The 21254-nt window shown below is 61.7% G+C and overlaps 1 protein-coding gene across 5 annotated transcripts; it reads right to left on the bottom strand.

Moving 5' to 3' along the window:
- Positions 1-199: 199 nt before the first annotated feature.
- PCNX3 (pecanex 3) lies at positions 200-21244 on the bottom strand. 5 transcript variants are annotated; one of them, XM_058689646.1, is made up of 35 exons: positions 20586-21238; positions 20025-20212; positions 19698-19797; positions 19536-19575; positions 19340-19435; positions 17977-19104; positions 17343-17466; positions 17079-17257; positions 16525-16615; positions 16034-16169; positions 14603-14745; positions 13645-13798; positions 13325-13357; positions 12891-13062; positions 12672-12782; positions 12217-12308; positions 11918-12027; positions 11631-11736; positions 11431-11523; positions 11102-11252; positions 10159-10303; positions 9631-9808; positions 8490-8598; positions 8192-8321; positions 7742-7800; positions 7422-7637; positions 6222-6475; positions 3636-3866; positions 3361-3464; positions 2907-3054; positions 2584-2814; positions 2225-2499; positions 1709-1842; positions 1327-1625; positions 200-1250 (listed from the first exon to the last, which is right to left on the bottom strand). In XM_058689646.1, the coding sequence occupies exons 1-35, from the start codon at positions 20736-20738 to the stop codon at positions 1053-1055; spliced, it is 6111 nt and encodes a 2036-aa protein (XP_058545629.1). In that variant the 5' UTR covers positions 20739-21238; the 3' UTR covers positions 200-1052. The 5 variants fall into 5 exon arrangements, with proteins under 5 accessions (XP_058545629.1, XP_058545628.1, XP_058545627.1 ...); XM_058689645.1 differs by having other exon boundaries at positions 14603-14763; positions 17079-17254; XM_058689644.1 differs by having other exon boundaries at positions 14603-14763; positions 20586-21237.
- Between the last annotated feature and the right edge of the window lie 10 nt (positions 21245-21254).

Raw genomic sequence — 21254 nt, 5'->3', positions numbered from 1 at the left:
GCGCAGCCCAAGCGCTGTGGGGCCTCCAGCCTCCGCCGAGAAACGCTGAAGTGTACCTGCCGTCCAGACCAACTCCGAGGGCTACAGCAGGATTCCTAGAGCGTTAAGCAACCCCCTCCCTTCCCACCCATCCACCCCACGCAGCAGGTGCCCAGAAACTGAGTATTTATGAGCACTTACTAAGCACTGAACCCTACTCTCCACGCGCTCTCATTTATTCTTAAAACATTTTGGACAGGTGTCCTCTCTTCTTTATAGCTGGATAAATTGAGGTTCAGAGATGGGCTTCGGCTAAAGTCAAGGCTGATAATTATAGGCACTAGCCTCATGAACTGGAAGTGTTTGAAAATACAGGGATGAGAAAGTGAACAAAATGAACTTCAGACCAAGGCTTCAAAAGGAACAGGTTAGGGGGGGAAGGGACCTAGGGCTACGTGAACCCTACCTGGGCCTTACCTCTATCTCCATCATAACCCAGCCCCACATCCTTTATCCTCCTCTTGGTGCTCACCTACCTTGACCTGGCCGCCACCTCTACCCTCCACCCAAACAATCCCAGACAGAAAAAGAAGACGCTAACCAAAATCAAAAATAGTGTTATTAATTCTGGTGTCTCTGAAGCACGAAAAAAAAAAAAAAAAAAAGAAAGAAAGAAAAAGAAAGAAAAGAAAAAAAGAAACCACCCTTCCCACATTTCAGCCCCTGGTCCAGGCCAAGGGGCTGCCCCTGCAGGCAGTGCAGGCCCAGGGGCCAAGACAGTCCTGGCCACGGGCTCGAAACGGGACCAGCCCATGGGTTTGACTTCTAGGGCCTGGCTGGGAGGCTGCCTGCCTCAGTTTAGGGAGCCCAGGCCCTCGACTGGGGATGAGAGATCAGGGATCAAGGCCGGAGGTCTGGGCCACTTAGTTCCGGTACGCTGGCTAAGGCAGCCAGAGGTCAGGGTTCAGATGTGGAAGCCAAAGCCACTCAGTTCTGTGGTCCAGCAGAGGGCCAGAGACCAGGGATCCAAGTTACTGAATCCTAGGGCTGGGATCCAGAGGGTACCAGGCCACTCAGTACTGATGCTCCAGCAGGGGCTGGGCAGCCGGGCTCTCACGCTCCTCAGCAGGGGCAGGCCAGTCACCCAGGATCCCAGTGGGTGTGCCACTTTCAGGAGCACTGCTGTCCAAGCAAGGAATGTCCTGGGCTGCTCTGGCGGGCGAGGAGGCATTGGTGCTGATATCCGGGCTGAGGCTGAGGTCTAGGGGCGCCTAAGGGAGGGGAGAGAGGTTGGTGGGAAAGCAGACCCGAGTAGCTCAGGACCCAACCCTTCCACAGGACCCTTACCTGAGATTTGGGGGTGCCTCCTTTGGGGCTCCCTGAGGCTGGCTCTGCCTCAGATCCCCCCAGCCCCTTCCGACCCCCCAGGGTCCACTTCCCGCTGGGACCCTCAGAACTGAGGAGACCGGGGCCAGGGGTTCTTGAGGGCCGGGGACCCTCAGTGGGGGCGGGAGAAGAAGGGGTTGGTCCAGGGAGCCGAGGGGGTGGCCACTGCAGCAGAGGAGGGGGGCGCCCGTCACCAGAGCCGCTCAGGGAAGGCCGAGGGCCCCAGCCTGGACCCGGAGGGAGGGGCTGGTCTCCACTGCCTGTGGGAGACAGATAAGAGGGTAGAGATCTCAGCTAGGCCGTCCTCCTCACCCACCAGTTCGGCCCGGCCTCGCCAGCTCACCTGCTGTGTTCTCAGGTGTGGGGTGTGCCAAGGGGGGGTTATTGCTGAGCGAGCCCAAGCCACCGCCTCCGCCACAGTCCGAGTCATCCACGTTCCCGCCACTGTTGCAGCCGGCGCCACAGCCCTTATGAAGCCTGGGATGGGGGCAGTGGGGAGGGACAGGTTGGCAGGGGGAGGGCCAGCGACCTTGCAGGCGCAAGCCCCCGGCTCCAGGACAAGTCACCTAACATCTCTGAGCCCCAGGATCCTGTCTCTAACAGATTTTGCCATCTACTGTGCAGGGTCTTCTAAGAGAGGCGTTAGCAATGGCTCTTAAGGCTAAAGGCCACCTTCAACTCTGGGAGAGCAGGATGAAGTCAGGTCAGCTCTGGGACGGTGTCAGCTCTCGGGGCCCAATCCTGGCTCCAGCACTTCCTCATTCTGAGCCCTAGGAGGAAGTGGCTTCACCTCGCTGAGCCTCTGCTTCCCACTCCAGGACCTCAGCCCCACAGGCTCGGGGTGGTGTTCTGGGCTCACCTCTCCCAGCTGTGCAGAAGCCAGCGGGCAATGGCACTCAGGCTGACAGGGCCACCCCACAGTGCCCGCAGCTGGGGGTGGCTGCCGGCCAGCGAGGTGGTGAGGGGGGACACATAGATGGGGTAGCCCAGTGGCTGGTCACAGGAAGAATTGATCATGTTGCGGAGGGCCTGCTTGGCGTTCTGGATGCTACCGCGTTCGGGGTTGCGGTTGCGCAAAAACACCAGCTCCTGCTGCTGCCCGGCCCACAGGCCACGTACACACTCGCGGTTCACCTGTGGGCGGTCACACACAAGGGTCAGGGGGTCAGTGCCAGGAAGGGGGCCGAGCGGGCACGGGGCGGGAAGGGGCATCCCCACCTTGATGACTCGGAAGCCGAGGTGGCGCCGGTTAAGCATGATGATCTTGTACTCGTCGGAGGCGTCATCCAGGACGTGACGCAGGGCCAGCAGCGAGGGCGTGTTGCTGAGGATGGCGCTGCGCCAGGCTGGGTCGCCCTCGTGCGAGATGACCAGCCGCTCCTCGTTGGCTGCGATGGCGTCGTACAAGGCGGCGGGCTCCTCATACTCATCCGGGGACGTGAAGTGATCCTGCGGGGTGGACCGGAGGGCCGCGTCAGCGGCCCCGCCCTGGGGAGGGGCTTCACCCCACGCCCCGCCCTGCCTGGGGGCGTGTCCCCTGCCTGGTGGAGCTTGAGGGCCATGCGAACTCCAGGCGCCACCACACGATGAAGAAGGTCCATGTCAGCAAAGACCCACTCATCGCGTGGGGAGGTGATGCGGAAGTCCCCCTTGAACAGGGCGTGCAGGCCGTACAGGAAGGGCTCCAGGCTGTGGAAGAGAAGGCACAGGCGAGCGTGAAGGTTCCTGAGCTCTGGCTCTCCAGGCAGCGGTCAGAGCCGAGACCGCTCTTCCTGCGGGGCCTCAGTTTCCCCAGCCCGACAAGGTCCGTCTCCATCTGGGTCCTTCACAGGGTGGCGAGGAACAGGCATGATCATAACTGGGAGGTGTCTTGCCCACAGAGAGGAGCCACCCTGAAGGAAGGACTGATGTGGTTCCTGGGGGCTTCTGGCCCAGAGCTGTTCGTGGAAGGGGCAGGGGGAGTACAGGAGGCGCAGCCAGGCCTGTGGCACTCACCTGGCAGACATGCTGTGCGAGGCTGTCCCCAAGGCCCGCCGGCCCAGCACGCACAGGCCAAAACACAGCGTGACCAGCGGCGAGTTCCAATCCTGGTCCACGGGCTGCGGCACAAGGACCCCGTCCCCAGAGCCCAGCTCAGACCAGGACAGGGAATTCGGGGCGGGGGGCAGGGCCCGGGCCAAGGGAGGCTGAGAGCAAGAGGGACTCGCACGGGGAAGGGAGAACCGGTGGGGCGAGGGAGGGAGGCAGCCCCGGGGTCGTGGTGGCCGGACCTGGCTGCGCCGGGAGGCGCAGTACTGGATCCACTCGAGGTGCACCGCGCAGAAGGAGGGCAGTGAGAGGCCGGAGAGGCGGAGGTCATAGTCCTCATCCACGCTCAGTGAGAAGGTGGGGTCCGAGTCAGCGTAGCCCGGCGCCCTCACGGGCCGCAGGGCTGCCGCAATGCCCTCGTGGCTCAGCCACGCCTCCAGCTTCGGTGAGCGGCTGACGTAGTAGATGATGCTCTAGGAGGAGAGGGCAGCCATCAGAGCCGGGGCCGGTGACTGCGGTCATGCCCTAGTCGTAGAAGAGAAAGCACCAGGATGCTCCCTGGGCCATCCACCCTCGGCCCCTCTGAGTTCCCTGAAGCCACGCGGGCAAGTGTGCCCCCCTCTCTTAGGCCAGGAAGCCCCCCTCCTTACACAGCATCGCCTGGAAGGTTCTGCCCTGTGGCAAGTGCTTGTCTGCTTGCTTCAGAAGATCCCTCATTTGAAGAGAGACTGGGGCTTAGACAGCAGACTTGCCTGAGGTTACACAGCAAAGCGGACGGAGCTAGGGGGTTCTAAACCGAACCCCCAGAACTTTCCACACCATGATGCTGTGGGATCCAAATCTCAGAGACCTTGGAAGGTCAGGCTGAGGTAGTGGGGCTGCCTGCAGGCCATGCCCGTAGGTCATGGGTCCCTTTAGGCAGGTGAGATGTGACAGCCACAGGGCTTCCACTCAGAAAAAAAGGCAAAGGCACAGTACCCTGTGCCCAAAGTCGGCGGCTCCTGTACCCCTTAAGTGAATGCTGGTTGCTGAGCAGGTGTCTGGGCAAATGGAGAAGAGCTTCTGGAAGGTAGACAGTCAGGATGGATGGGCAGTGTGTGGCTGGCAGTTGGTAACCAGCAAGGTTACAGGGATTCCATGGGCACCCTGGGATGGAGCCGATCTGGTCCTGTGCCTGGGGACAGGGTGGCCAGTCCGGGGCTGGGGAGGGTGCTGCAGCTGGCCATGAACAGAGGTCACCCAGACAGCAGGACGAGGAATGTCCAGCAGGGTGGCTCCGGTGGGGCACCCTGCCCCGCACACCTGCCACCACGCCCGACTCATCCTTCCGAACTTCACCCCACGCTGTCCTTGGCAGAGCACTCCCCAGGTCCTCCAGACACCTGTACCCAGCTCTGACCGCGCCCAGCTTTGGAGGCAGCTGCATCCGTGGCAAGTCAGCTTCCCCGTGGCACATTAAACTTGGCTGGGGTGGAGCTCATCTCAGCCTGCCAGCCCAAGCCTGGCTAGGTGCCTGGTGCACAGCCCTGAGAAGGCTGCTGTTGGCCTTGAGCTGGGTTTCCGGGAGGCAGCAGGGTGACCTCAGTAAAAGCACTTTTCTGACAATGGGGGCAGGGGGGAGAGGTGGACAGAACTGTGACCCCTGGATGACCTGAAGCTGGGAATGTCCCGGTCTGGACCACAGCCTCCTCCTAGGTGACAGTGAGAGGTGTGAAGCTCACAAGCCCTTCCTTAGAAGTGGATGGGTGGATAGGAAAAACCACTGAAGAATTACAGTTTCTCTGACGTGTGCTGCAGAAGGGATGTCACTGGAGGCAAGAGGACAGCTGGGAGATGCAGACGCCTGCCCCAGAGATGACCTCAGGTGAGCAGGCCTATCTGGGCCCCAGGAGGCCTCCCCTCCAGACCCCGTGCCAGGAGCCCCAGGGCAGATGTTAAGAGGGCACAAGGGACTGTGGCCAGTGACCACCCTCACCCCACTCCCTCGGTTCCCTTACTCTGGGGGTCACAAAGCTGCATCATTCCTGCCATCTCACAGAACTCCAGTAATCCCCACTTCTCAAGCGGATAAACCAGACACAGCAAAGGAGGTGACATCGCAGGCTTCCCAGAACCCAGTCCAGGGCTCCTGCTGGACCCCACACTGTGCCTCACAAACCCCACCACCCCCAGCAGGTGCTTGGCACACCCAGACTGAGACAGGGAGGCCCAGGCTTGGGTCTAAGACTGGCTCTGCCACTTTCCTGATTCTGGGGCCTCAGGCTAATCGCCTCCTTCTGCGAGCCAGCTGCCATGGCCGAGACATCAGGACCTCTCTTGAAGGGTATGGTGGGCTTCAGCCAGTTTAGGAGCCTGCTCCTTGGTAAGTACCACCGCTTGGCAGCCACTTCTATGATTATCATTTAACGCCACCATTGGTAGCATTATCGTCCCTCTGTGCTGGTGGGACCTGGGCCAGGGTCCTGGTGGTCTAGAAGACTGGCCTCAGCAACTGCCCTTCCCAGGACCAGCAGCCCAGTGAGGGGACCCATGCGCATACTGCCCACTTTCCCCCGATACTGCCCAAGGTGCATCTTCCAGCGGAGGGTGACAGGGAGACCCCCACCCCCCAGTACTCTACTGCTAGAGCCACACAGGCCACTGAGGCCCCCGAGTCCTGCTGTCCGGTGATGGGTGGCACCTTGGAGGATGCTTAACCTCTCTAAGGCTTCTGCTTCCCTTGGGAAAAACAGGTTCCCAACAATCCAGAAGATGACACTCAGGACGCTCCTGGTCAGTGAGCATTCGCTAGTGGGGACCCCTGCCGCCCAGCCACCCGCCCGACATACCTTGACGTAGTAAGTGATGAGGATCTTGCGGAGGTCAAACACCTGCAGCATGGAGGCGGCGTTATTGTCGCTGATGCTGTAGCCCTCCAGGACGTACTTGCTGGCCGTCACCTCCCAGGCCAGCCAGCGCTGCCCAAAGGCGGCATTGAAGGACAGGACCCGTGGCAGATGGCCAGGCTCACAGCAGCAGCAGCCCTCATCCTCCTCCACGCCCTCCGTGATGGCCTCTACCTCGCGCTGCTGGCAGTAGGTACCTGGAGGGGGGGCGGGGGGGCAGTCAGGGGGCCACCAGGACCTCCCGCCTGCCTCTTCCCCAGCCAGCACCCCGGCCTTCGTCATTCCGTGCCCGGGGATGCCGTGTGAGTAAACGTTATTAAATGAACGGATCGACAGATGAACCCTTTCTCTTCCTGACTCCCAGGGGCCACAGCAAAGACCGAAGCTCGGGGGCGCCTGGGTGGCTCAGTCGGTTAAGCGGCCGACTTCGGCTCAGGTCGTGATCTTGCGGTCCGTGAGTTTGAGCCCTTCATCGGGCTCTGTACTGACAGCTCAGAGCCTGGAGCCTGTTTCAGATTCTGTGTCTCCTTCTCTCTCTGACCCTCCCCCGTTCATGCTCTGTCTCTCTCTGTCTCAAAAATAAATAAAACGTTAAAAAAAAAAAAAAAAAAAAAAGACCGAAGCTCAGAGAGAAGCGACCTGCTCAAGTTCATGGTGCTCATGAGCTGTGCTTAGAGCCCCTCTGCACCCTCAGGGGCCTTTTCTGAAGCTGACACCCAACATGGACGTCTTCCGAGGGCAAAGAGCTAGCTCACCCACCAGGGGTCATAGGTGGCACCCAACCTGGGCCAAGCCCAAGACCACAGGGCAGGCAGTTGGTAACCACATGCGAAGTAACCGCTTGAGCTAAAGCCGACCCCAGGGCAGGCAGTTGGGAGCGGAAGGGAGATCCCAGAGCTCCGGGCCCAAGCTTGTACGAGTGCAGCCTGTTCAGTCCCTGTGGACCCAGAGTCAGGGCAGGGACACAGCTTGGCCAAAGGAGACCCTGCCGCCTCACCATTTATACCGGGAAACCCAGGCCCAGGGAGGAAGAGTGCCTTGCTCAAGGTCACCCTGCAAACCAGGGCAGGGATGGACTAGAATCCAGCCCTCACGCGCTATGCAACGCAGCAGCCTGCGTCAGGCCCAGGCCCCGCGGCTCACCCCGGAACTCAAGGCCACGCAGCTGGAAGGTGACGAGGCCATTGCCAACCTCGATGAGGTGCACCAGGGCGTTGAGGTAGTCAGAGGCCAGGACGAAGCAGTCGCCGGGGCCGTAGTTGCCCCAGCGGCCCAGCACCAGGTCCCCACACAGCGTGTGCTGCAGCGAGCGCGTCAAGTGCTCATAGAAGATGGAGTTGAGGTTGTTGTCGTCAGCGCCTGAGACCCAGGACAGACAGACAAATGGGCAAAATGACAAGTAAGCGAGGCTCCCTCCCCAGGGAGGCCCGGCCCTAAAAGCCCCCAGATGGCCAAGTACACACCTGGGTTCCGATCTAGCTGGGTGACCAGGCGGGTGTTGGAATGATCCACACGTTTAGTGCTGTTCAGAGAGAAGGACAACACAGTTGGCTGAGAGAGTGAGGCTGCCCAGGGTTCAGACGATGATTCCCGCCAGCCCACCATCGTGTCCTTTGAGCCCACACCCCTGTTCTCTGGGCAGATGCCATGACAGCCCCACTGCACACGAGACTGAGGCTTCGGGACGTGAGGGGACTCACCTAGGACCACATGGCCGGGAAGCCCAGGGTGTGAGCCCGAGGCTCGGCCTGACTCAGGTTTTGCCCTCATCAGATCACCCATCTGAAGCCCACCGTGCCTGAGCACCTGCAACCTCGCTGTGGCAACCCCCTGCACCCCACCCCGCCTGGGCCCCGAGCTCCTCTCCCTTCCGGGTCCCCTCTGGGTGACCCGCCTGCTCCCGCAGTACTCACTTGTAGTCGCGCTCCCAGAACTTGAGGGGCCGAGCGTAGGACATGATGAAGACTGCACTGCCCAGCAGGGGGTTAAGTGGCGTGGAGAAAAGTGCCGAGAGCAGGGCCTGAACGAACAGCATGGCCGAGTCTGGGCGCAAGTCAAGGAGGTGGCAGGCATACAGGACCCTCCCTGACCTCCCTCACCACTCCTTGACCCCCGTCAACCTGCCCCATGCCCCCAACCCCCCCACCCCCCATCCAGGCCACAGCCCTCCTCGCACACCCCCACCCAGGCAGCGGGCGGCAGGCTGGGTACGTGGCACGGCAAAGGGCTGGGCAAAAGCGTGGAAAGCCGAGCCCCAGGTGATCTGCCAGGGCGCGATGTAGGTCAGCACAAAACGCAGCTTGTACAGCAGGTCCCACAGCTGGCAGGGTCGGAGAGGGGAGAAGTGAAAGATACACAGGTCACTCACAGAGGTGGGGTCTATCAAGTACCCATTCACAGCCTCGAGCCTACCCCAGTGGCTGCCCACGTGCGAGTCAAGCTCAAGATCACTCCCGGCCCTTTCTCCCTGGACCTGGCTCAAAGTATCCGTTACCGTTAGCAAACCCTCTACGGGAGCATTAGCCATCTATTTGCAGGACCACCCTGGGAGCTTCCTATTGCTGTCCCATTTCACAGATCGGAAAGGTGAGGTTCAGAAAAGGTAGGGCAGGCAAATGACTCGCTCAGGCCATCAATCAGTGATGAGGCTGGGCCTCAACCATGATACTGAGAGTCAAGAGACAGTCACAGGCCCCACCCTCAGAAGGGGATACAGTTTGGATCCCTACCACTCTGGGCCAGACCAGAAAGCCAGACCAGAACACCCATGTAAAAAAAAAAAAGGCTCAGGGTTATGCTGGGATCTTTGCTGGGATCCCAGGGCTATGAAGGTACCACTACAGGCTTCCAGTATAGTGCCGAGGAATGGTTCTTTGTTCACAGTGATCCCCTCCCTCAACCCCTGGTCAGGGGATCCCACAGCCTGGCAGAGCAGTCTGGATATACCCAGGCCCCAGGGGCTTCTGAAACTCAGCTCTTAACTGCTCCCCAGGGCTGTGGCTGGCAGAGGGGCAGAGCTCAGAGGCTGGTATCTAGAGGACAAGGCCAAGTCCGAACTGCCTTAACTGCTTATAAGGAAAGTGACCACATATCATGATTCAGAGAACAGGCAGCCAAGTGAGACAGACCTGGATTCAAGTCCTGGCTGGCTACCAATTCTCTGGGGGACCTGAGGCAAGTCACTTTAGCCCTTTAAACCAGTTTCCTCCGTGCCCCTGGATCAACTGCTGCGAAGGCCCACGGTGGGGCTGATGTGGAACAGCAGCTGCGAGGGCCGCAGGCCCCTGGGGGAGTTCTCCCCGCCACCCCGTTCCCGCTGCACAGCCCAGAGACTGCAACATGAGCACCTCACCTTGCTGCAGAGCAGGGACATGAGGAAGTAGTCAAGCAAAAAGCCCTGGGAGAGGCGTGGGTAGTCGAAGTGGAAGAGCAGAACAGTGAAGGCCAAGGTCAGGTACTGCTGGGGCGGGCAGCAGAAGGCTGAGCGCAACAGCTTCAGCCCAGCCACGGTCATCAGCAGCGCCCGGCAGCTGTAGACGAGAAGCAGGCATCATGTGCCAGGCAGGGCTCAGGAGGCAGAGGAGATGGCTGCCCATCCCTCCCCGGCCCTGGCCTGGGCGCCGCTGGGCTGGGCCCCGCTCCTTTGGGCTGGTGACTCTCAGCCTCTGCTCTCCAAAGGGGTCGCCCTTTTTAGACACATCTGGGAGACACGTTTGTTTTCCAAGAGGCAACTGTCTCAGCAGAAAGGGTCAGAAGCCCGAATCCTGCTTTAGTTGGCTGGGCAGCGGAGGCAGGTTTTCATTCCCTCTGTGGGCTTCAGCATCCCACGTGTCACGTGGGAACGCAAGTGGTGGGATGGTGGGGGCGGGGCAGTCCTCACTAGAGGCAGAACTTGTCCGGGTGGCTGACGACAGCATGGGCGTCCACCGTGAGGGCATTGAGCACCACGGCGGGGTAGATGAGGTACTTCTCGATGCACTGCAGGCCGGCATACAGCTTCTCAAACCACATCACCTGGGCAGCGCCTGCGAGAGAAGGCAGGACTGTTGACTCTGTGTGTTCCCCTCTTACCGCAGGGCCAAGCCAGGTGCGCTCCCAGAGGGAACCTGGAGGGAGGGCAAACCAGGGGACATGGCTCTCCAGGTGCCTAGAAGCTTTGTGGCAGCTCAAATGAGGGCAATGAGGCCCGGACAGGGCACATCAGGGGCCCAGGGCACACTCTTTGCCTGTTCTGCTGTCTGAAAACAAATGGAATGAGGCCATCCAACATGCCCACTGGAGCCAAGGCAGGCTGGGTGAGGCCCCTATGCGCTGTGACCTGGAGCTGCAGGGCCCTTCGTAAGGGGCCACTGCCACCTGGCTTGAGCTGATCATCGTCACGCGGGGATGGGCAAAATCTTTTATCACTGAAGTAAAACAGGGCACGCGGAACTTTGCATAACAAAACCAGATGATTAAACAGAGACTTAAAGATGTTTTTATCACAGGGCTCAAATGAAAATCAGCCAGGCAGACCTGGTCTACTGGAAACCAATCTGTGATCCCGGACGACAGATCCCTTTCGAGCCTTGGAATTCTACTTCCTCCATCTCCTCAGAGAAAGCAAAAGAGGCGGGAAAAGGGCAGGGCAGGCAGGGTGAGAGCAAAGCAGGGGCCAAGCTGGGGCACAGCAGGCAGGAGAAGGCAGGCAGGGCCCTCGAAGAAGGGGCTGCAGGGTCAGCGCGGTCAGGACAGCCCGGGGGGAGGCTGCCCCCTGCCGGCAGGCTGCAGGTCAACCAGGAAATCAGGGCAGGAGGGGCGGAGGGGTGGGGGCAGGCACTCACCTCGAACTTCATACTGGCTGTACTCCAACGGCTTCAGCACAGGCTGCGACAGGCAGAACCAGGGCAGCTGTTTGCGGAGCTGCGGCAGCAGGTAATGCGTGAAGAAGCCCACGGCCCCAGCCAGTGCGTACAGTACGAACCCCAGCACCGACTGCAGGAGAGAGAGGCCAGAGGCTCAGCCGAGGGGAGCAGGCCAAGGAGCCAAGGGGGCCCGGGCACGGGCTGGGCAGGGGCAGAGAAAGACATGAGGCCATGGCTGCCCAGGGCCCTCAGGTGGAGGAGGCTCCGGCAAAGACCCAGGGGACAGGGGTGGCCCATGCCACACGAACCTTCAGGGCGATGAAGACAGTGCTGGCGCTGATGGCAAAGGTGAGCACGGCGATCACCACACACATCACCAGGTCAGAGTGCAGGACCTCACGCTGCAGGGCCGGGAAACACCAGCGTGGGTGCCCGCCGCCCGGGGGGGCTGACCACACCCTGTCAGCTCCCCACCCCAAGACTAGAACCCCACACTCCAGCCCCTCACCACCGACTGGCGCATCTTGTCTGGCAGTGGGTCTGGGGGCTCGGCCCGAGCCGTCTCCAAGCTCCGCTCCTCCAGCTCGGGGAAGAGCTTGCTCCGAATCAGAGACCTGGGGTGGGTGAGAAGAGGCAGAGGCCCGGGTCTGCAGAGGCCACGCTCCCGCCGCAGGCACCAGGGTCGGTTGGGGCCAGGCACGTGCACGGAACCCCCCCGCCCCCGCGACCCTTGCCATGCACGGACACACACGCAGACACACACATGCGCACGGACAGGCACGTGCAGGCACCCACCAGAGCACGGTGGGGTCACTGCTCTGACGGCTCAGGTGGTAGGACAGGGCCACCAGGAGGCCACAGAAGACCGAGAAGAGGACAGGGACGTGCTGCTCCGGCCAAGGAGTCTGGGGAGAGAACCCATGCTGGTCAGGGGAGGCAGGGTAAGCGTGGGGGGGGCGGGGGGGGAGGGGGGAGAGGATCCACCGCCCCCACCCCCTGCCCCGGGAGAAGCCACTGCTGAGCCCAACTCACAGTCCTGCCCCAACAACACCCCTGGGCCTCAGCATGGCCCCCACCCCACAGGTCATCCCTACCTTGATGGCCCCAAGGCAGAAGCCGTAGAGCAGGGCAGCAGCCAGCAGGCTGCGGGAGAGGCTAAAGACGGCAGTGAGCGGGCTGGTGGCGGCTGTCAGGTGAGAAACAGCAGGTAAGGCGCGACTGCTACCTGCTGCTGCCCCACCTCACCCGCACCCCACTGCCCCTCGATTCTCACAGGCTAACCTCCCTGGGACCCATCACTAGCCCATTGTTCTCTGCTCCTCGAGCCCTGAGAGGCCTTCAGGGCTTCTGGCGTTCTTGGGTTTAATCACTTGTTTGGGGAGGGGAGGAAGCAGGGGGAGGTGACGGGCTCTTGATCCACACCTATAGATACCCACAGTATAGACACAGCAGAAGACTCAGCAAAAGGCTGGAGCCACACACTCAACCCAAGGCCCCTCCTGGGCCCCACACTGCCTCCCGACACGCAAGCCACCTATGGGCCCCCTACCTGTACCCCCAAAGCCGTGCATATCTATCTGCTCCAGCAGGTACATGAGGCAAGTGTTGACCTGGGGCAGGAGGCCCAGGAGGAAGACGAACGGGAAGCACAAGGTGAACACTGCCAGGGAGGGAAAGCAAAGGCCCGGCCGGTCAGCCTGCAGGCCACCCCTTGGCCCACCGTTGGGGCCTCACTCCCCTGAGTCACCTCAAGGCTGCCCAATCTCACCAGTGGCCACGTCCCGGGCACAGAAGAAGAAGGAGGCGGAGAAGAGCGTGAGGCCGTACAGGGAGACGGGTGGGAAGGGCTGAGCTGAGCCCAGGGCGTCCAGCAGCCAGATGAGCAGACAGCAGATACAGAAGTAGACGGGCCGGCTATATGCGATCACCCAGTTGTGGCCCTGGAGAGTGGGACTGTGAGGGGCCAGGCCTCCCCCACTGACCACCCCGCACACATGTGTGCACACACACACACATGCTCACGTGCCCTACCCGTGGCCCTGGATCTAAGACAGAAAGCCTGGCAGGGCGAGGGCAGCAGGACTGAGAATCTGAGGCCATACGGGTGGTGAGGGAGCCCTGCCCCTCCCAGACCCCTGCACACCTGGTCTCAGCCCCTGCCAGCCCCACATTTGAGCACCCTCGGGAAAGCACTCTACTCACGTGCATGGGAGATGCCGCATCAGGCTGGACACTCTGGAAAAAGACAGGAGCTACATTCGCAACAGAAGCCAGAGCCCAGGACCCGCTTGGTTCCACCACTGGCTGTCAGGAGTAACCACGGCAGGATCCTAAACTGTCCTGAGCCTTGGTTCTCTCATTTGTAAGGCAAGGGGCTGGTTACAGGGAATCTCAAGTGTCTTATCTGCTTTCCAGCTCGCACCCCTCAAAATGGATTATGGGAAAGGAGGCATGTGGAAAGAGGTGGGGCGGCGGGGGGGGGGGGGGGGGGGAGGGAGGTGGCCCGGGGAGTAAGGACTGACCTTCAGCAGGGAATACTGGCAGGAGGCAATGACCAAGCAGAACTGGAAGACCCAGATATCCGTGAAGAAGCCCTTAAGCAGCAGCAGGTAGCCCAAGAAGGCAACGAGGCTGCTCAGGCCTACGCCGAGTATGTTCTCCACCAGCCCCCGAGTCCTGGAGAGACAGCAAGGTCAGGGCACACCCAACTCCTTACTGGCTAGCGGGGCAAAAGTGGGTGGAGCACAGAGGACAGGACCCAGCCACAAAGGCCCACGTTTGTGCCTGTGCCCGCGCCACCCCCTCATCCTCTGAATGTCGCAATCTATACCTCTCAGGGATGGAGGCCAGTTCGCACCTCTTCTAGGAAGCCACCCCATTGCTAACCTGAATCCCAATCTCCGTCCCTTCTAGACCCTGTAGGCTCCAAGTGCCACCGCTCCGGGGACTGCCTGTCTCTAGCCTACGCGTGCCATGCACACAGGCAGTGCCCCACAAACACTGGCTGCAGTGCCGGGAGGAAATCCAGACCATGGAAGCCAGGACACGGGCTCTTAGGCCCAAGTCATCCATGCAGACAAGAGAAGTCACTTGACTTCTCTATCTGACTTCCTGGGCCTCAGTTACCCCTGAGAAATGGGAAAGCTGAGACAAAGAGTTTGCGAGCTTTTTTTAGACCGTAGACCTCTATTCAATAAGATCTAAAATAGAAACAGATATAAACAAGAGACCAGACAAGAACGATTTGTCTTGAGTGGAGCTTTGGGACAGAGGAGTAACTAAAGCACCATCCGCTTGGCCACCCCTTCACCCCTTCACGCTCCAAAAGGACCTAGCAGAACCCCACTCCAGCCCTTGACACACCTTCAGTGACCCCCAGCAACGGCTAGGCTTCCTGCTGCCGTGATGGCCTCCATATGTTCATAGGGTTCAGAAGGCCGGGGGGCCAGGGGCCGGGGGCCAAGGCGGGTGGGCACTCACCGGTCCAGGAGGGCCAGGAGGGCCAGCCGCTCATAGCGCACAGACGTCCAGCGGCCAGGAAGAAGCCAGTACTTGTAGCTGTGCTGGGCACGAGGTGGTGCCTCCTCCATCAGCGTCTGCTCCTGGGATTCGTGCAGGGAGTCCTGGTCCAGCAGGTCAAACTGCGGTCCCCACAGCCGCAGCCATCAGCCCCTCGCCCCCCACACGGTCCACTGCCACCATCCCCCTGCCCGGTGCACACTGGCTGGTCAGCCGTTTCCTCCAGCACAGAGTCCCCGCCATTGAGCAGCCCTGTGGCCTGTCCTGACGCTCCATCACAAAGGCCCGATCCTCTCTCCGGGTTCCTAGGACTCAATGGCTCAATGGCTGCTGGGGACCCGCCAGGGCTGCTGCGGGCCACGGTCACCAGTGCCGTCCGTGTCTGTCTTCCCCGCTCAGGCAGCCCAGCCTCTCCCACCTCTTCCTGGGCTCGGTGAAATCCACATTTGGGACGCAGTGCAATGCTACCCTCCTCCTGAACAGAGCCATCAGGCTCACTCTGACCATCCTATCCCAGAGCACACAGGGAACCGGCCCTGATGACAGGTCTGGGTGCCAATGCCAGTACTGTGAGGCCCCGGGCAAATACCTAATCTCTTTGGATTTCTTGCATCTTTCGTTCAACACATACTCATGGGGCACAACTATAGGCCTCGCCCTGGGCCTTAGGGATACAATGCAGAGCCAAAGATGCACAGCCCCTGCCTCTGGATGTGGCCATCAGCTGTCTCAGGACCGTGGTGCCTATCCCGTGTGACAAGTAAGGAGAATAAATGCACCAGAAAGGGACACGTGGGGCTTCTGGGCACTGCATATGCTGTTTGTGACCCTGAGTGTTAGATGAGTGGGTGCTCCTTTCACGACTGTTCTCTAAACTCTGACTCTGGCTTTGAAGCATCTTTAATGCTTCTGCCGTTATTAGACAGATCCTGTAAACTGTTGTCCAAACTGGGGTACTTTTGGGAGTGAGATGGGAGCCCGTGAATAACCCCACTAAGGCAACAAGCACGAACAAAGTGCCCCGTGCTATGCGGTGCACCTGGGCCCAGCACAGGGAGCAGCACAGCCAAGTACGTGGAAGAAAGCGCCTCTTCCACAGGTATCACTGTCGACACTCGTCATCCCCACTTAGTAGGGGCCCCTCTGGGATAAAGGAGATACCCTAGACACGCCTGTTGAATAAGCAAATAAACAACTCCTTGGGCCCCAGAGATCCAGAGAGCCTGCACGCCCAGTGTCAGCCATCAAAGGTCAGGACGGACACCTCAGGGCCCCCGGGAGCCCTTACTTGGAACAGCTCGTCCCTCCTGGTACCTGGGCAAGTGCTCAGTGACCTGCCTCCCCCCCCCACTGCCCCTCCCGCAGGTCCTTCCCTGACCGCTGGCTCCTCACCTCTGGGATCTCCAGGGGCACGCGGCGCACCTGCATACCCTGCAGAACCACTGGCCTTGGCTGCAGCAGGTTCAGGCCACCTGCCGCCTCAGGGACATCAGCCGAATGGAAACTGGAGGAGTGTGAGTGGCGGTCCCTGTGGGAACAGCAGCCATGAAAGTTAGGCCACTGGAGAGCCCTGGGACAGCGGGGGGATTGAGGCCAAAGTCAGGCCACAACTGGGGCCCTAAGGGGGTTGCTCAGATACAGAATACAGGAAACAGGTGGCAGAAAGACCTCCCTCCCAGGCCCTGGTTCCCAGAAGCCTCCTGCCTAGAGATGTCGTGTTCCTACAGCGTGAGCACCCCTATAGGCCTGCCCTTTGCCACTCTCCACCCTCTTCTCCTAGAGATTCTGAGCTGCCCCTGTCCCAGCCCAGGGAAGAGAGAATATCCCTAGAAACAGCGGCCCAACAGGCTGCCGGCCGGGCGAGCCCAAGCTTGGAGACTCACCAAGCTCCATTGGCTGCCTGCTCCCCCTGTTGCCCCACAGGGTTCTCGTAGCCGCCTCCAGCCAGGCCAAAGGTGTAGGAACGCCGCACGCCTGGGGCAAGGGTATGGGACAGAAAGCAGCAGATCAGGGACAGGAGCACCCAGGCCTGACCCACGTGGACCGTCATGCCAGGAAGAACCGCGTGCTACATCCTCCTGGGTGGCAGCCCAGCCCCTAGGGACCATGAGCTGGAGAGGAGAGAGAGCGCGGGTCAGCCCGCCCTGGGTTTGAGATTCTCTCCCGCCACCTGCTCAGCTGTGACTTCAGTCTGTGTCTCAGCCTCCTTAGCAGCAGGGCAAGGATTACGAGGCTACCCCGTGCCTCGGGGCGGCTGCAAGTCTGAGGTCAGGCAGCACAGGTAAAGTGGTCGGTCGCCACGGGGCTGAGGGCGCGGTACGTGCCCGACAGAGCAAGCGCTGCTGCGAGGACTACGAAAACCCCCGCGTGAGGGCCAGGGGGTGTGGGGTCAGCCGGGCTCGGGGGCTCGGCCGCTGGACTCGGGGGAGGGGCTCACCGCTCTCGTCGTAGAAGTAGTGCACGGCGCCCTCGGAGGTGTCATCAAAGGTGCAGGCCTCGTGAACGGTGGCGCCGGCCCGGGTGAGCAGCAGCGAGGAAGCAAAGTGCAGGGCGGAGGGCAGCGTCAGCGCCCGGGAGTGAGAGGCGGCCCGGCCCCGCTGAGCTTCCTGCAGGCTGCTGAAGAGGGGGGTCGGCCCACGGGTCAGCGCCACTTAGAGCCACGGGCCCCCACCGCCCCTCCAACCAGCCAGCAGGGGCTCACCTGGGCGGCGAGCCCATAACAGAGGCTGGAGGGGTGGGGTTGCTTCCCGCATTGTGGCGCCTGCGGATCGCCTGAGTGCGCCTCACACTGCTTGTGCGGTCCCGCTTGCCGGTCTCCTCGGCCGCTGCCCAGAGAGAGGCCCCAAGCATAAGCGACACGGGCTTGGACACGTTGGGGGGGGGGAGTGCGGGGCGGGGGGGCGGGGGAGCAGGCAGCAGCTGCTCCTGCACGGAGCTAAGTGTCAGGCCTCATTCAACTCCGTCCTGCCTCTGGGGCCTAGCCAGGTCACCTAACCACACTTGTGCCTCAGTTTCCATGCTTGGAAATGAAGATAGGACCTTGCCCTGCCCCACTGGCGGCCCAGGACAACGAATGCAGATGCTGAGGATCCTCGACGGGCGGAGGCTTTGTACTAACTGCCAAGATCTGGAGCCAGGTGTCTGAGGTCTCTCGGCCCTGCTCAGCTGAGGGGTTCAGCAGACGCCTCTCACTCACTCAGTCCACCTCCACCTGCTCCCTGAGACGGAGGCTGAGCAGACTCTGACCAGCTCCTCTGCGGCCTGGCCCTTGTCCAAACCCAAGCCCATAGCTAGCTCGTCTCCCCCCCCCCACCCCCAGCAGAGCGGGCACTCACCTCCCCCCACAGCACCTTCCTCTTGCAGCTCCCCCCGCCAGCCGGGCTGGTTGGCGGCGGGTCCCCTGTGGGCCTCAGCAGGCAGCAGAGCGGGCTCCCCAGCAGCCAGCTCCACCCCCGCCTGGGCCTCCAGCTCAGCCTTGGAGCCAGCCAGGGGGGCCCTGAGGACATCGCCCCCTGCCCCATCCATGCTCAGCACTCGGGCATGCGTTTTGGCGCTGGCGGTACTAGGCGTCCGCTGGGTCCCATAGGGCCGCTTGGGGGGCACAGCCGTCCCCTCCTCAGCCCCATGGGGGGCCCGTCGCTTCCGGGGTCTCCCTGCTGCACCACGGGAGCTCTCGGGGGAATAGCAGGAAGTAGAAGAAGAGCTGTCGGTACTGTAGCGGCGCTGAGATCGGAGGCTGGAGGCCGGGCTCAGTTCGCTGCCCTCGCTGGTGTCTTCGTCCTCAAAGAAGCCCCCGCCTTCAAGCAGGGGCCGCCGAGGGGCACGGCCAGGTGGGGAGTGTCTTCGCATGGGTGGCCGCCGTTTGCTGGGCCGCAACAAGGCCAAGTCCTTGGGCCGCACGACCAGGAGCGGCTCGGCTGGGCCCGGTGGCGTCCCTGCTCCTATGACGGTGTCAAAGGAACGCAGGGTGTCATCTGAGGGGACTCCAGCATCTGGTGACGCAGGCAGCTCAGCCTCAGAGGGTGGGTCTGTGTCGCTGCCCTCCGGGGCTTGCCCCCCAGGGGGGCTGTCCAGGTGGGTGGAGTTGGTTTTCTCACTCTTGAAGCTGCTCAGCGTCTCCCTGTCAGTGCCACTGAAGCAGGAATCCGAGGAGCCGGCTTTCTGGGGTGTGGGCTCCCCAGAGCCCCGCCTGTCCAGGGGCTGGTAGCCGCCTGCTGCCCGGCGTTGTTCCCGTCGACTGCTGGTCCTCACCAGGGCCCGGTCAGGCCGGGTCAGGGTCAGGAAGCTCTTGCTCAGCTCCTGGCTGAGGCTCCCCTTCAGAAGGGGGCTCATGGGAGTATCAGCCACACTGCTCCCCCTCCAGGGGGCTCCATCCCCAGCCAGGGGAGAACGTTCTGAAGAGTCTGTGCTGGGGAGAGAGGGGTCTGGGGCAGCCCCCGGGGGTGTCTGGGGAAGGTCTCCAACTATCAGAGAAAAGGAAGACAGAAAGTGAGGGAGGCGCATGTTGCAAAAGGAACCGGTCGCTAAGAGGGTCCTCAGGCCGCTGCTTCCCCAGAGCCCAGCGGGGGCAGGACAATGAGGAGGCCCCAACCTGAAGGACAAAGAGAGCCCCGGAGAAACAAAACTTGGGGTGACTCAAAGACAAGTCAGCTCGTCCTCCCCCCGCTGCCAAGTCCCTGCCCTATCATGCCCACTCACTCAGTTTCTCCTGTGAGCTTAACTTCAGCATCTCTCGATCAGCCGAGGTCACGATCACGTTGTTGCTGCCCTGCTCCCGAACCAGCTCCTTGATGTCTGCGACCATGGCCCCCACAGGTGTCAGCAGGACTTCAAGGCACCGGTGTGCCATCCCGTTCCACACCACCAAACTCAGCCCTGAGCAGGAGCCACCTACCTCTGAGGGGCCCGGAGTCCTCCATCCGGGGCAGCAGCTCCTAGGCACACAGACAAACAAATGAAGGAACACGCCAGGTAAAACGAAGGTTCAGGACATACCCACAGTGGGGTCGGGCTCCCAAGAGAGAAGTGGGACAGACTGACGCTAAGGACCACTCACCGAGACCTGATTGAAGCCAAACACAGAATGCTGGGAGCTACAGCGTACCGGCGGTGTAGAACTCACTTTCCGAAACACTGTCATCTCCACTCCGGGGTCCCTAGCAGTGGAGACAAACATCAGCTTTCAGCTGACCTCCCCTCTTCCCATTGTACTTCCTCCACCATCCCCGGCACTCCTCTCTTCTCCAGGGTCCTCTCGAAGGTCTGGGGCTGACCGCAGAGCCAGCACTCAACTGCTCATGGAGCCAATGTCCCCTAAGCCCCCGAACCTTAAGGCCAGGCACCAGGACCCCTCAATTCCCAACACAACCCCTACCCCACCAACCTGGGCAAACTGCTGTCCCCCTGTGCAGGCTCTTCTTCCGGCTCCCCCATGGTAGAGTTGCGCTTCTCCACGATCTCACCCTGGTCGAACATAGCATGCAGCCGATAGTTCACAGTCTTGATAGTAGCGAACATGACAGCCACCACAAGGCAGTACACACCGGCCACCATCAAGCTGGGGGGCAGGACCTGGAGATGGCAGCAAGTCAGGCTCCTCTTTATACAGCCCCGGCCCCATGGGGTAGGCCTACCACCACAGTCAGAGCCGGGATTCACAAATTCACAAGACTTCATCGCCCATCCCTTGCTACAACTGGTACCAAGACCTTGTCGAGAAGCTCGGTCCTCTAACCGGAGTCAGATTAAGTGAGGGGCTCAAGGTCACCCAGCCCAACAAAAGAATACTTTGGCCACTCTGCCACCTACCCCAAACGCTGCGGTGAATCCTCTCCACACCCCAAGTGCCCAAGGCACAGCCCGGAACCCCTACCAGGTTGGCACCCCTCCCTGACATCCACCCTCCCTTTCCCCGCGAGAGTCACAGGTGGCGGCAGCATCTCACCATGTACAGCAAGAAGGGAAAGGTGAGCAGGAAGATCCAGACATAAAGGTGGAAGCAGTTGGAGAAGGTGCTCTGGTGCGGGTCGAAGAACCAACCGCCGGTGAGCGAGGCCCACACCCCCTGGCGCAGGATCTGCAATACCTGCGACCCCATGGCCCCGCCGCTGATGCGCGCGCCCCCCTCCCGGGACCCTCATGGGGGCGGACGCCGGCCCATGCCCCGCCTGGCGCCCGAGGGCCCCGGGGCCCGGCCTCGAGCTCACGCCATGGCCTCCCCCAGCGGGGGAGAGGGGTCGCCCGGGCAAGGGGGCGGGCAGGGGGCGGGGCCGGCCGGAGCAGTCAGCGGAGCGAGGCCTGGGCGCGGGGGTGGAGCCTCATCAGGGGCGGGGTCCAGGCCCCCACCCCCGGCCCAGAACTGTTCCGAGGGGCCGATCCGGTAGGCAGGCGCGGGGCACGGGCCGGGCACCCGTCGGCGGCATCCAGAGATGGGCGTGGAGTGGGTGCTCCGGGGGTGCAGACGACGGCTCCCTCGGCTCTGGCCCGGGGAGAGCCCCGGGACCCTGAGGTCCACTTCCGGGGTTACAGGTCACTCTCTTCGGGCTCCGCGCTCGCCCGGCTACTGCAGGAGCCGGCCCAAGGGGGAGGCCGGAAGGAACCGCGAGCCGCCAGC

The sequence above is a fragment of the Neofelis nebulosa genome, chromosome 10, assembly GCF_028018385.1.
Source record: "Neofelis nebulosa isolate mNeoNeb1 chromosome 10, mNeoNeb1.pri, whole genome shotgun sequence".
Lineage (NCBI taxonomy): Eukaryota > Metazoa > Chordata > Mammalia > Carnivora > Felidae > Neofelis > Neofelis nebulosa.
Note: the sequence above shows the minus strand (reverse complement) of the source record. Positions and strands in the feature narration are given on the sequence as shown.

Coding starts and splice junctions, on each gene's coding strand:
- PCNX3 (XM_058689644.1), bottom strand. CDS start 20,738: ATGGGGTCGCAGGTATTGCAGATCCTGCGCCAGGGGGTGTGGGCCTCG. Junction 19,576..19,697: donor TTGGCTTCAATCAGGTCTCG/GTGAGTGGTCCT, acceptor CTGTGTGCCTAG/GAGCTGCTGCCCCGGATGGA. Junction 13,358..13,644: donor GCCAGTATTCCCTGCTGAAG/GTCAGTCCTTAC, acceptor GTCTTTTTCCAG/AGTGTCCAGCCTGATGCGGC.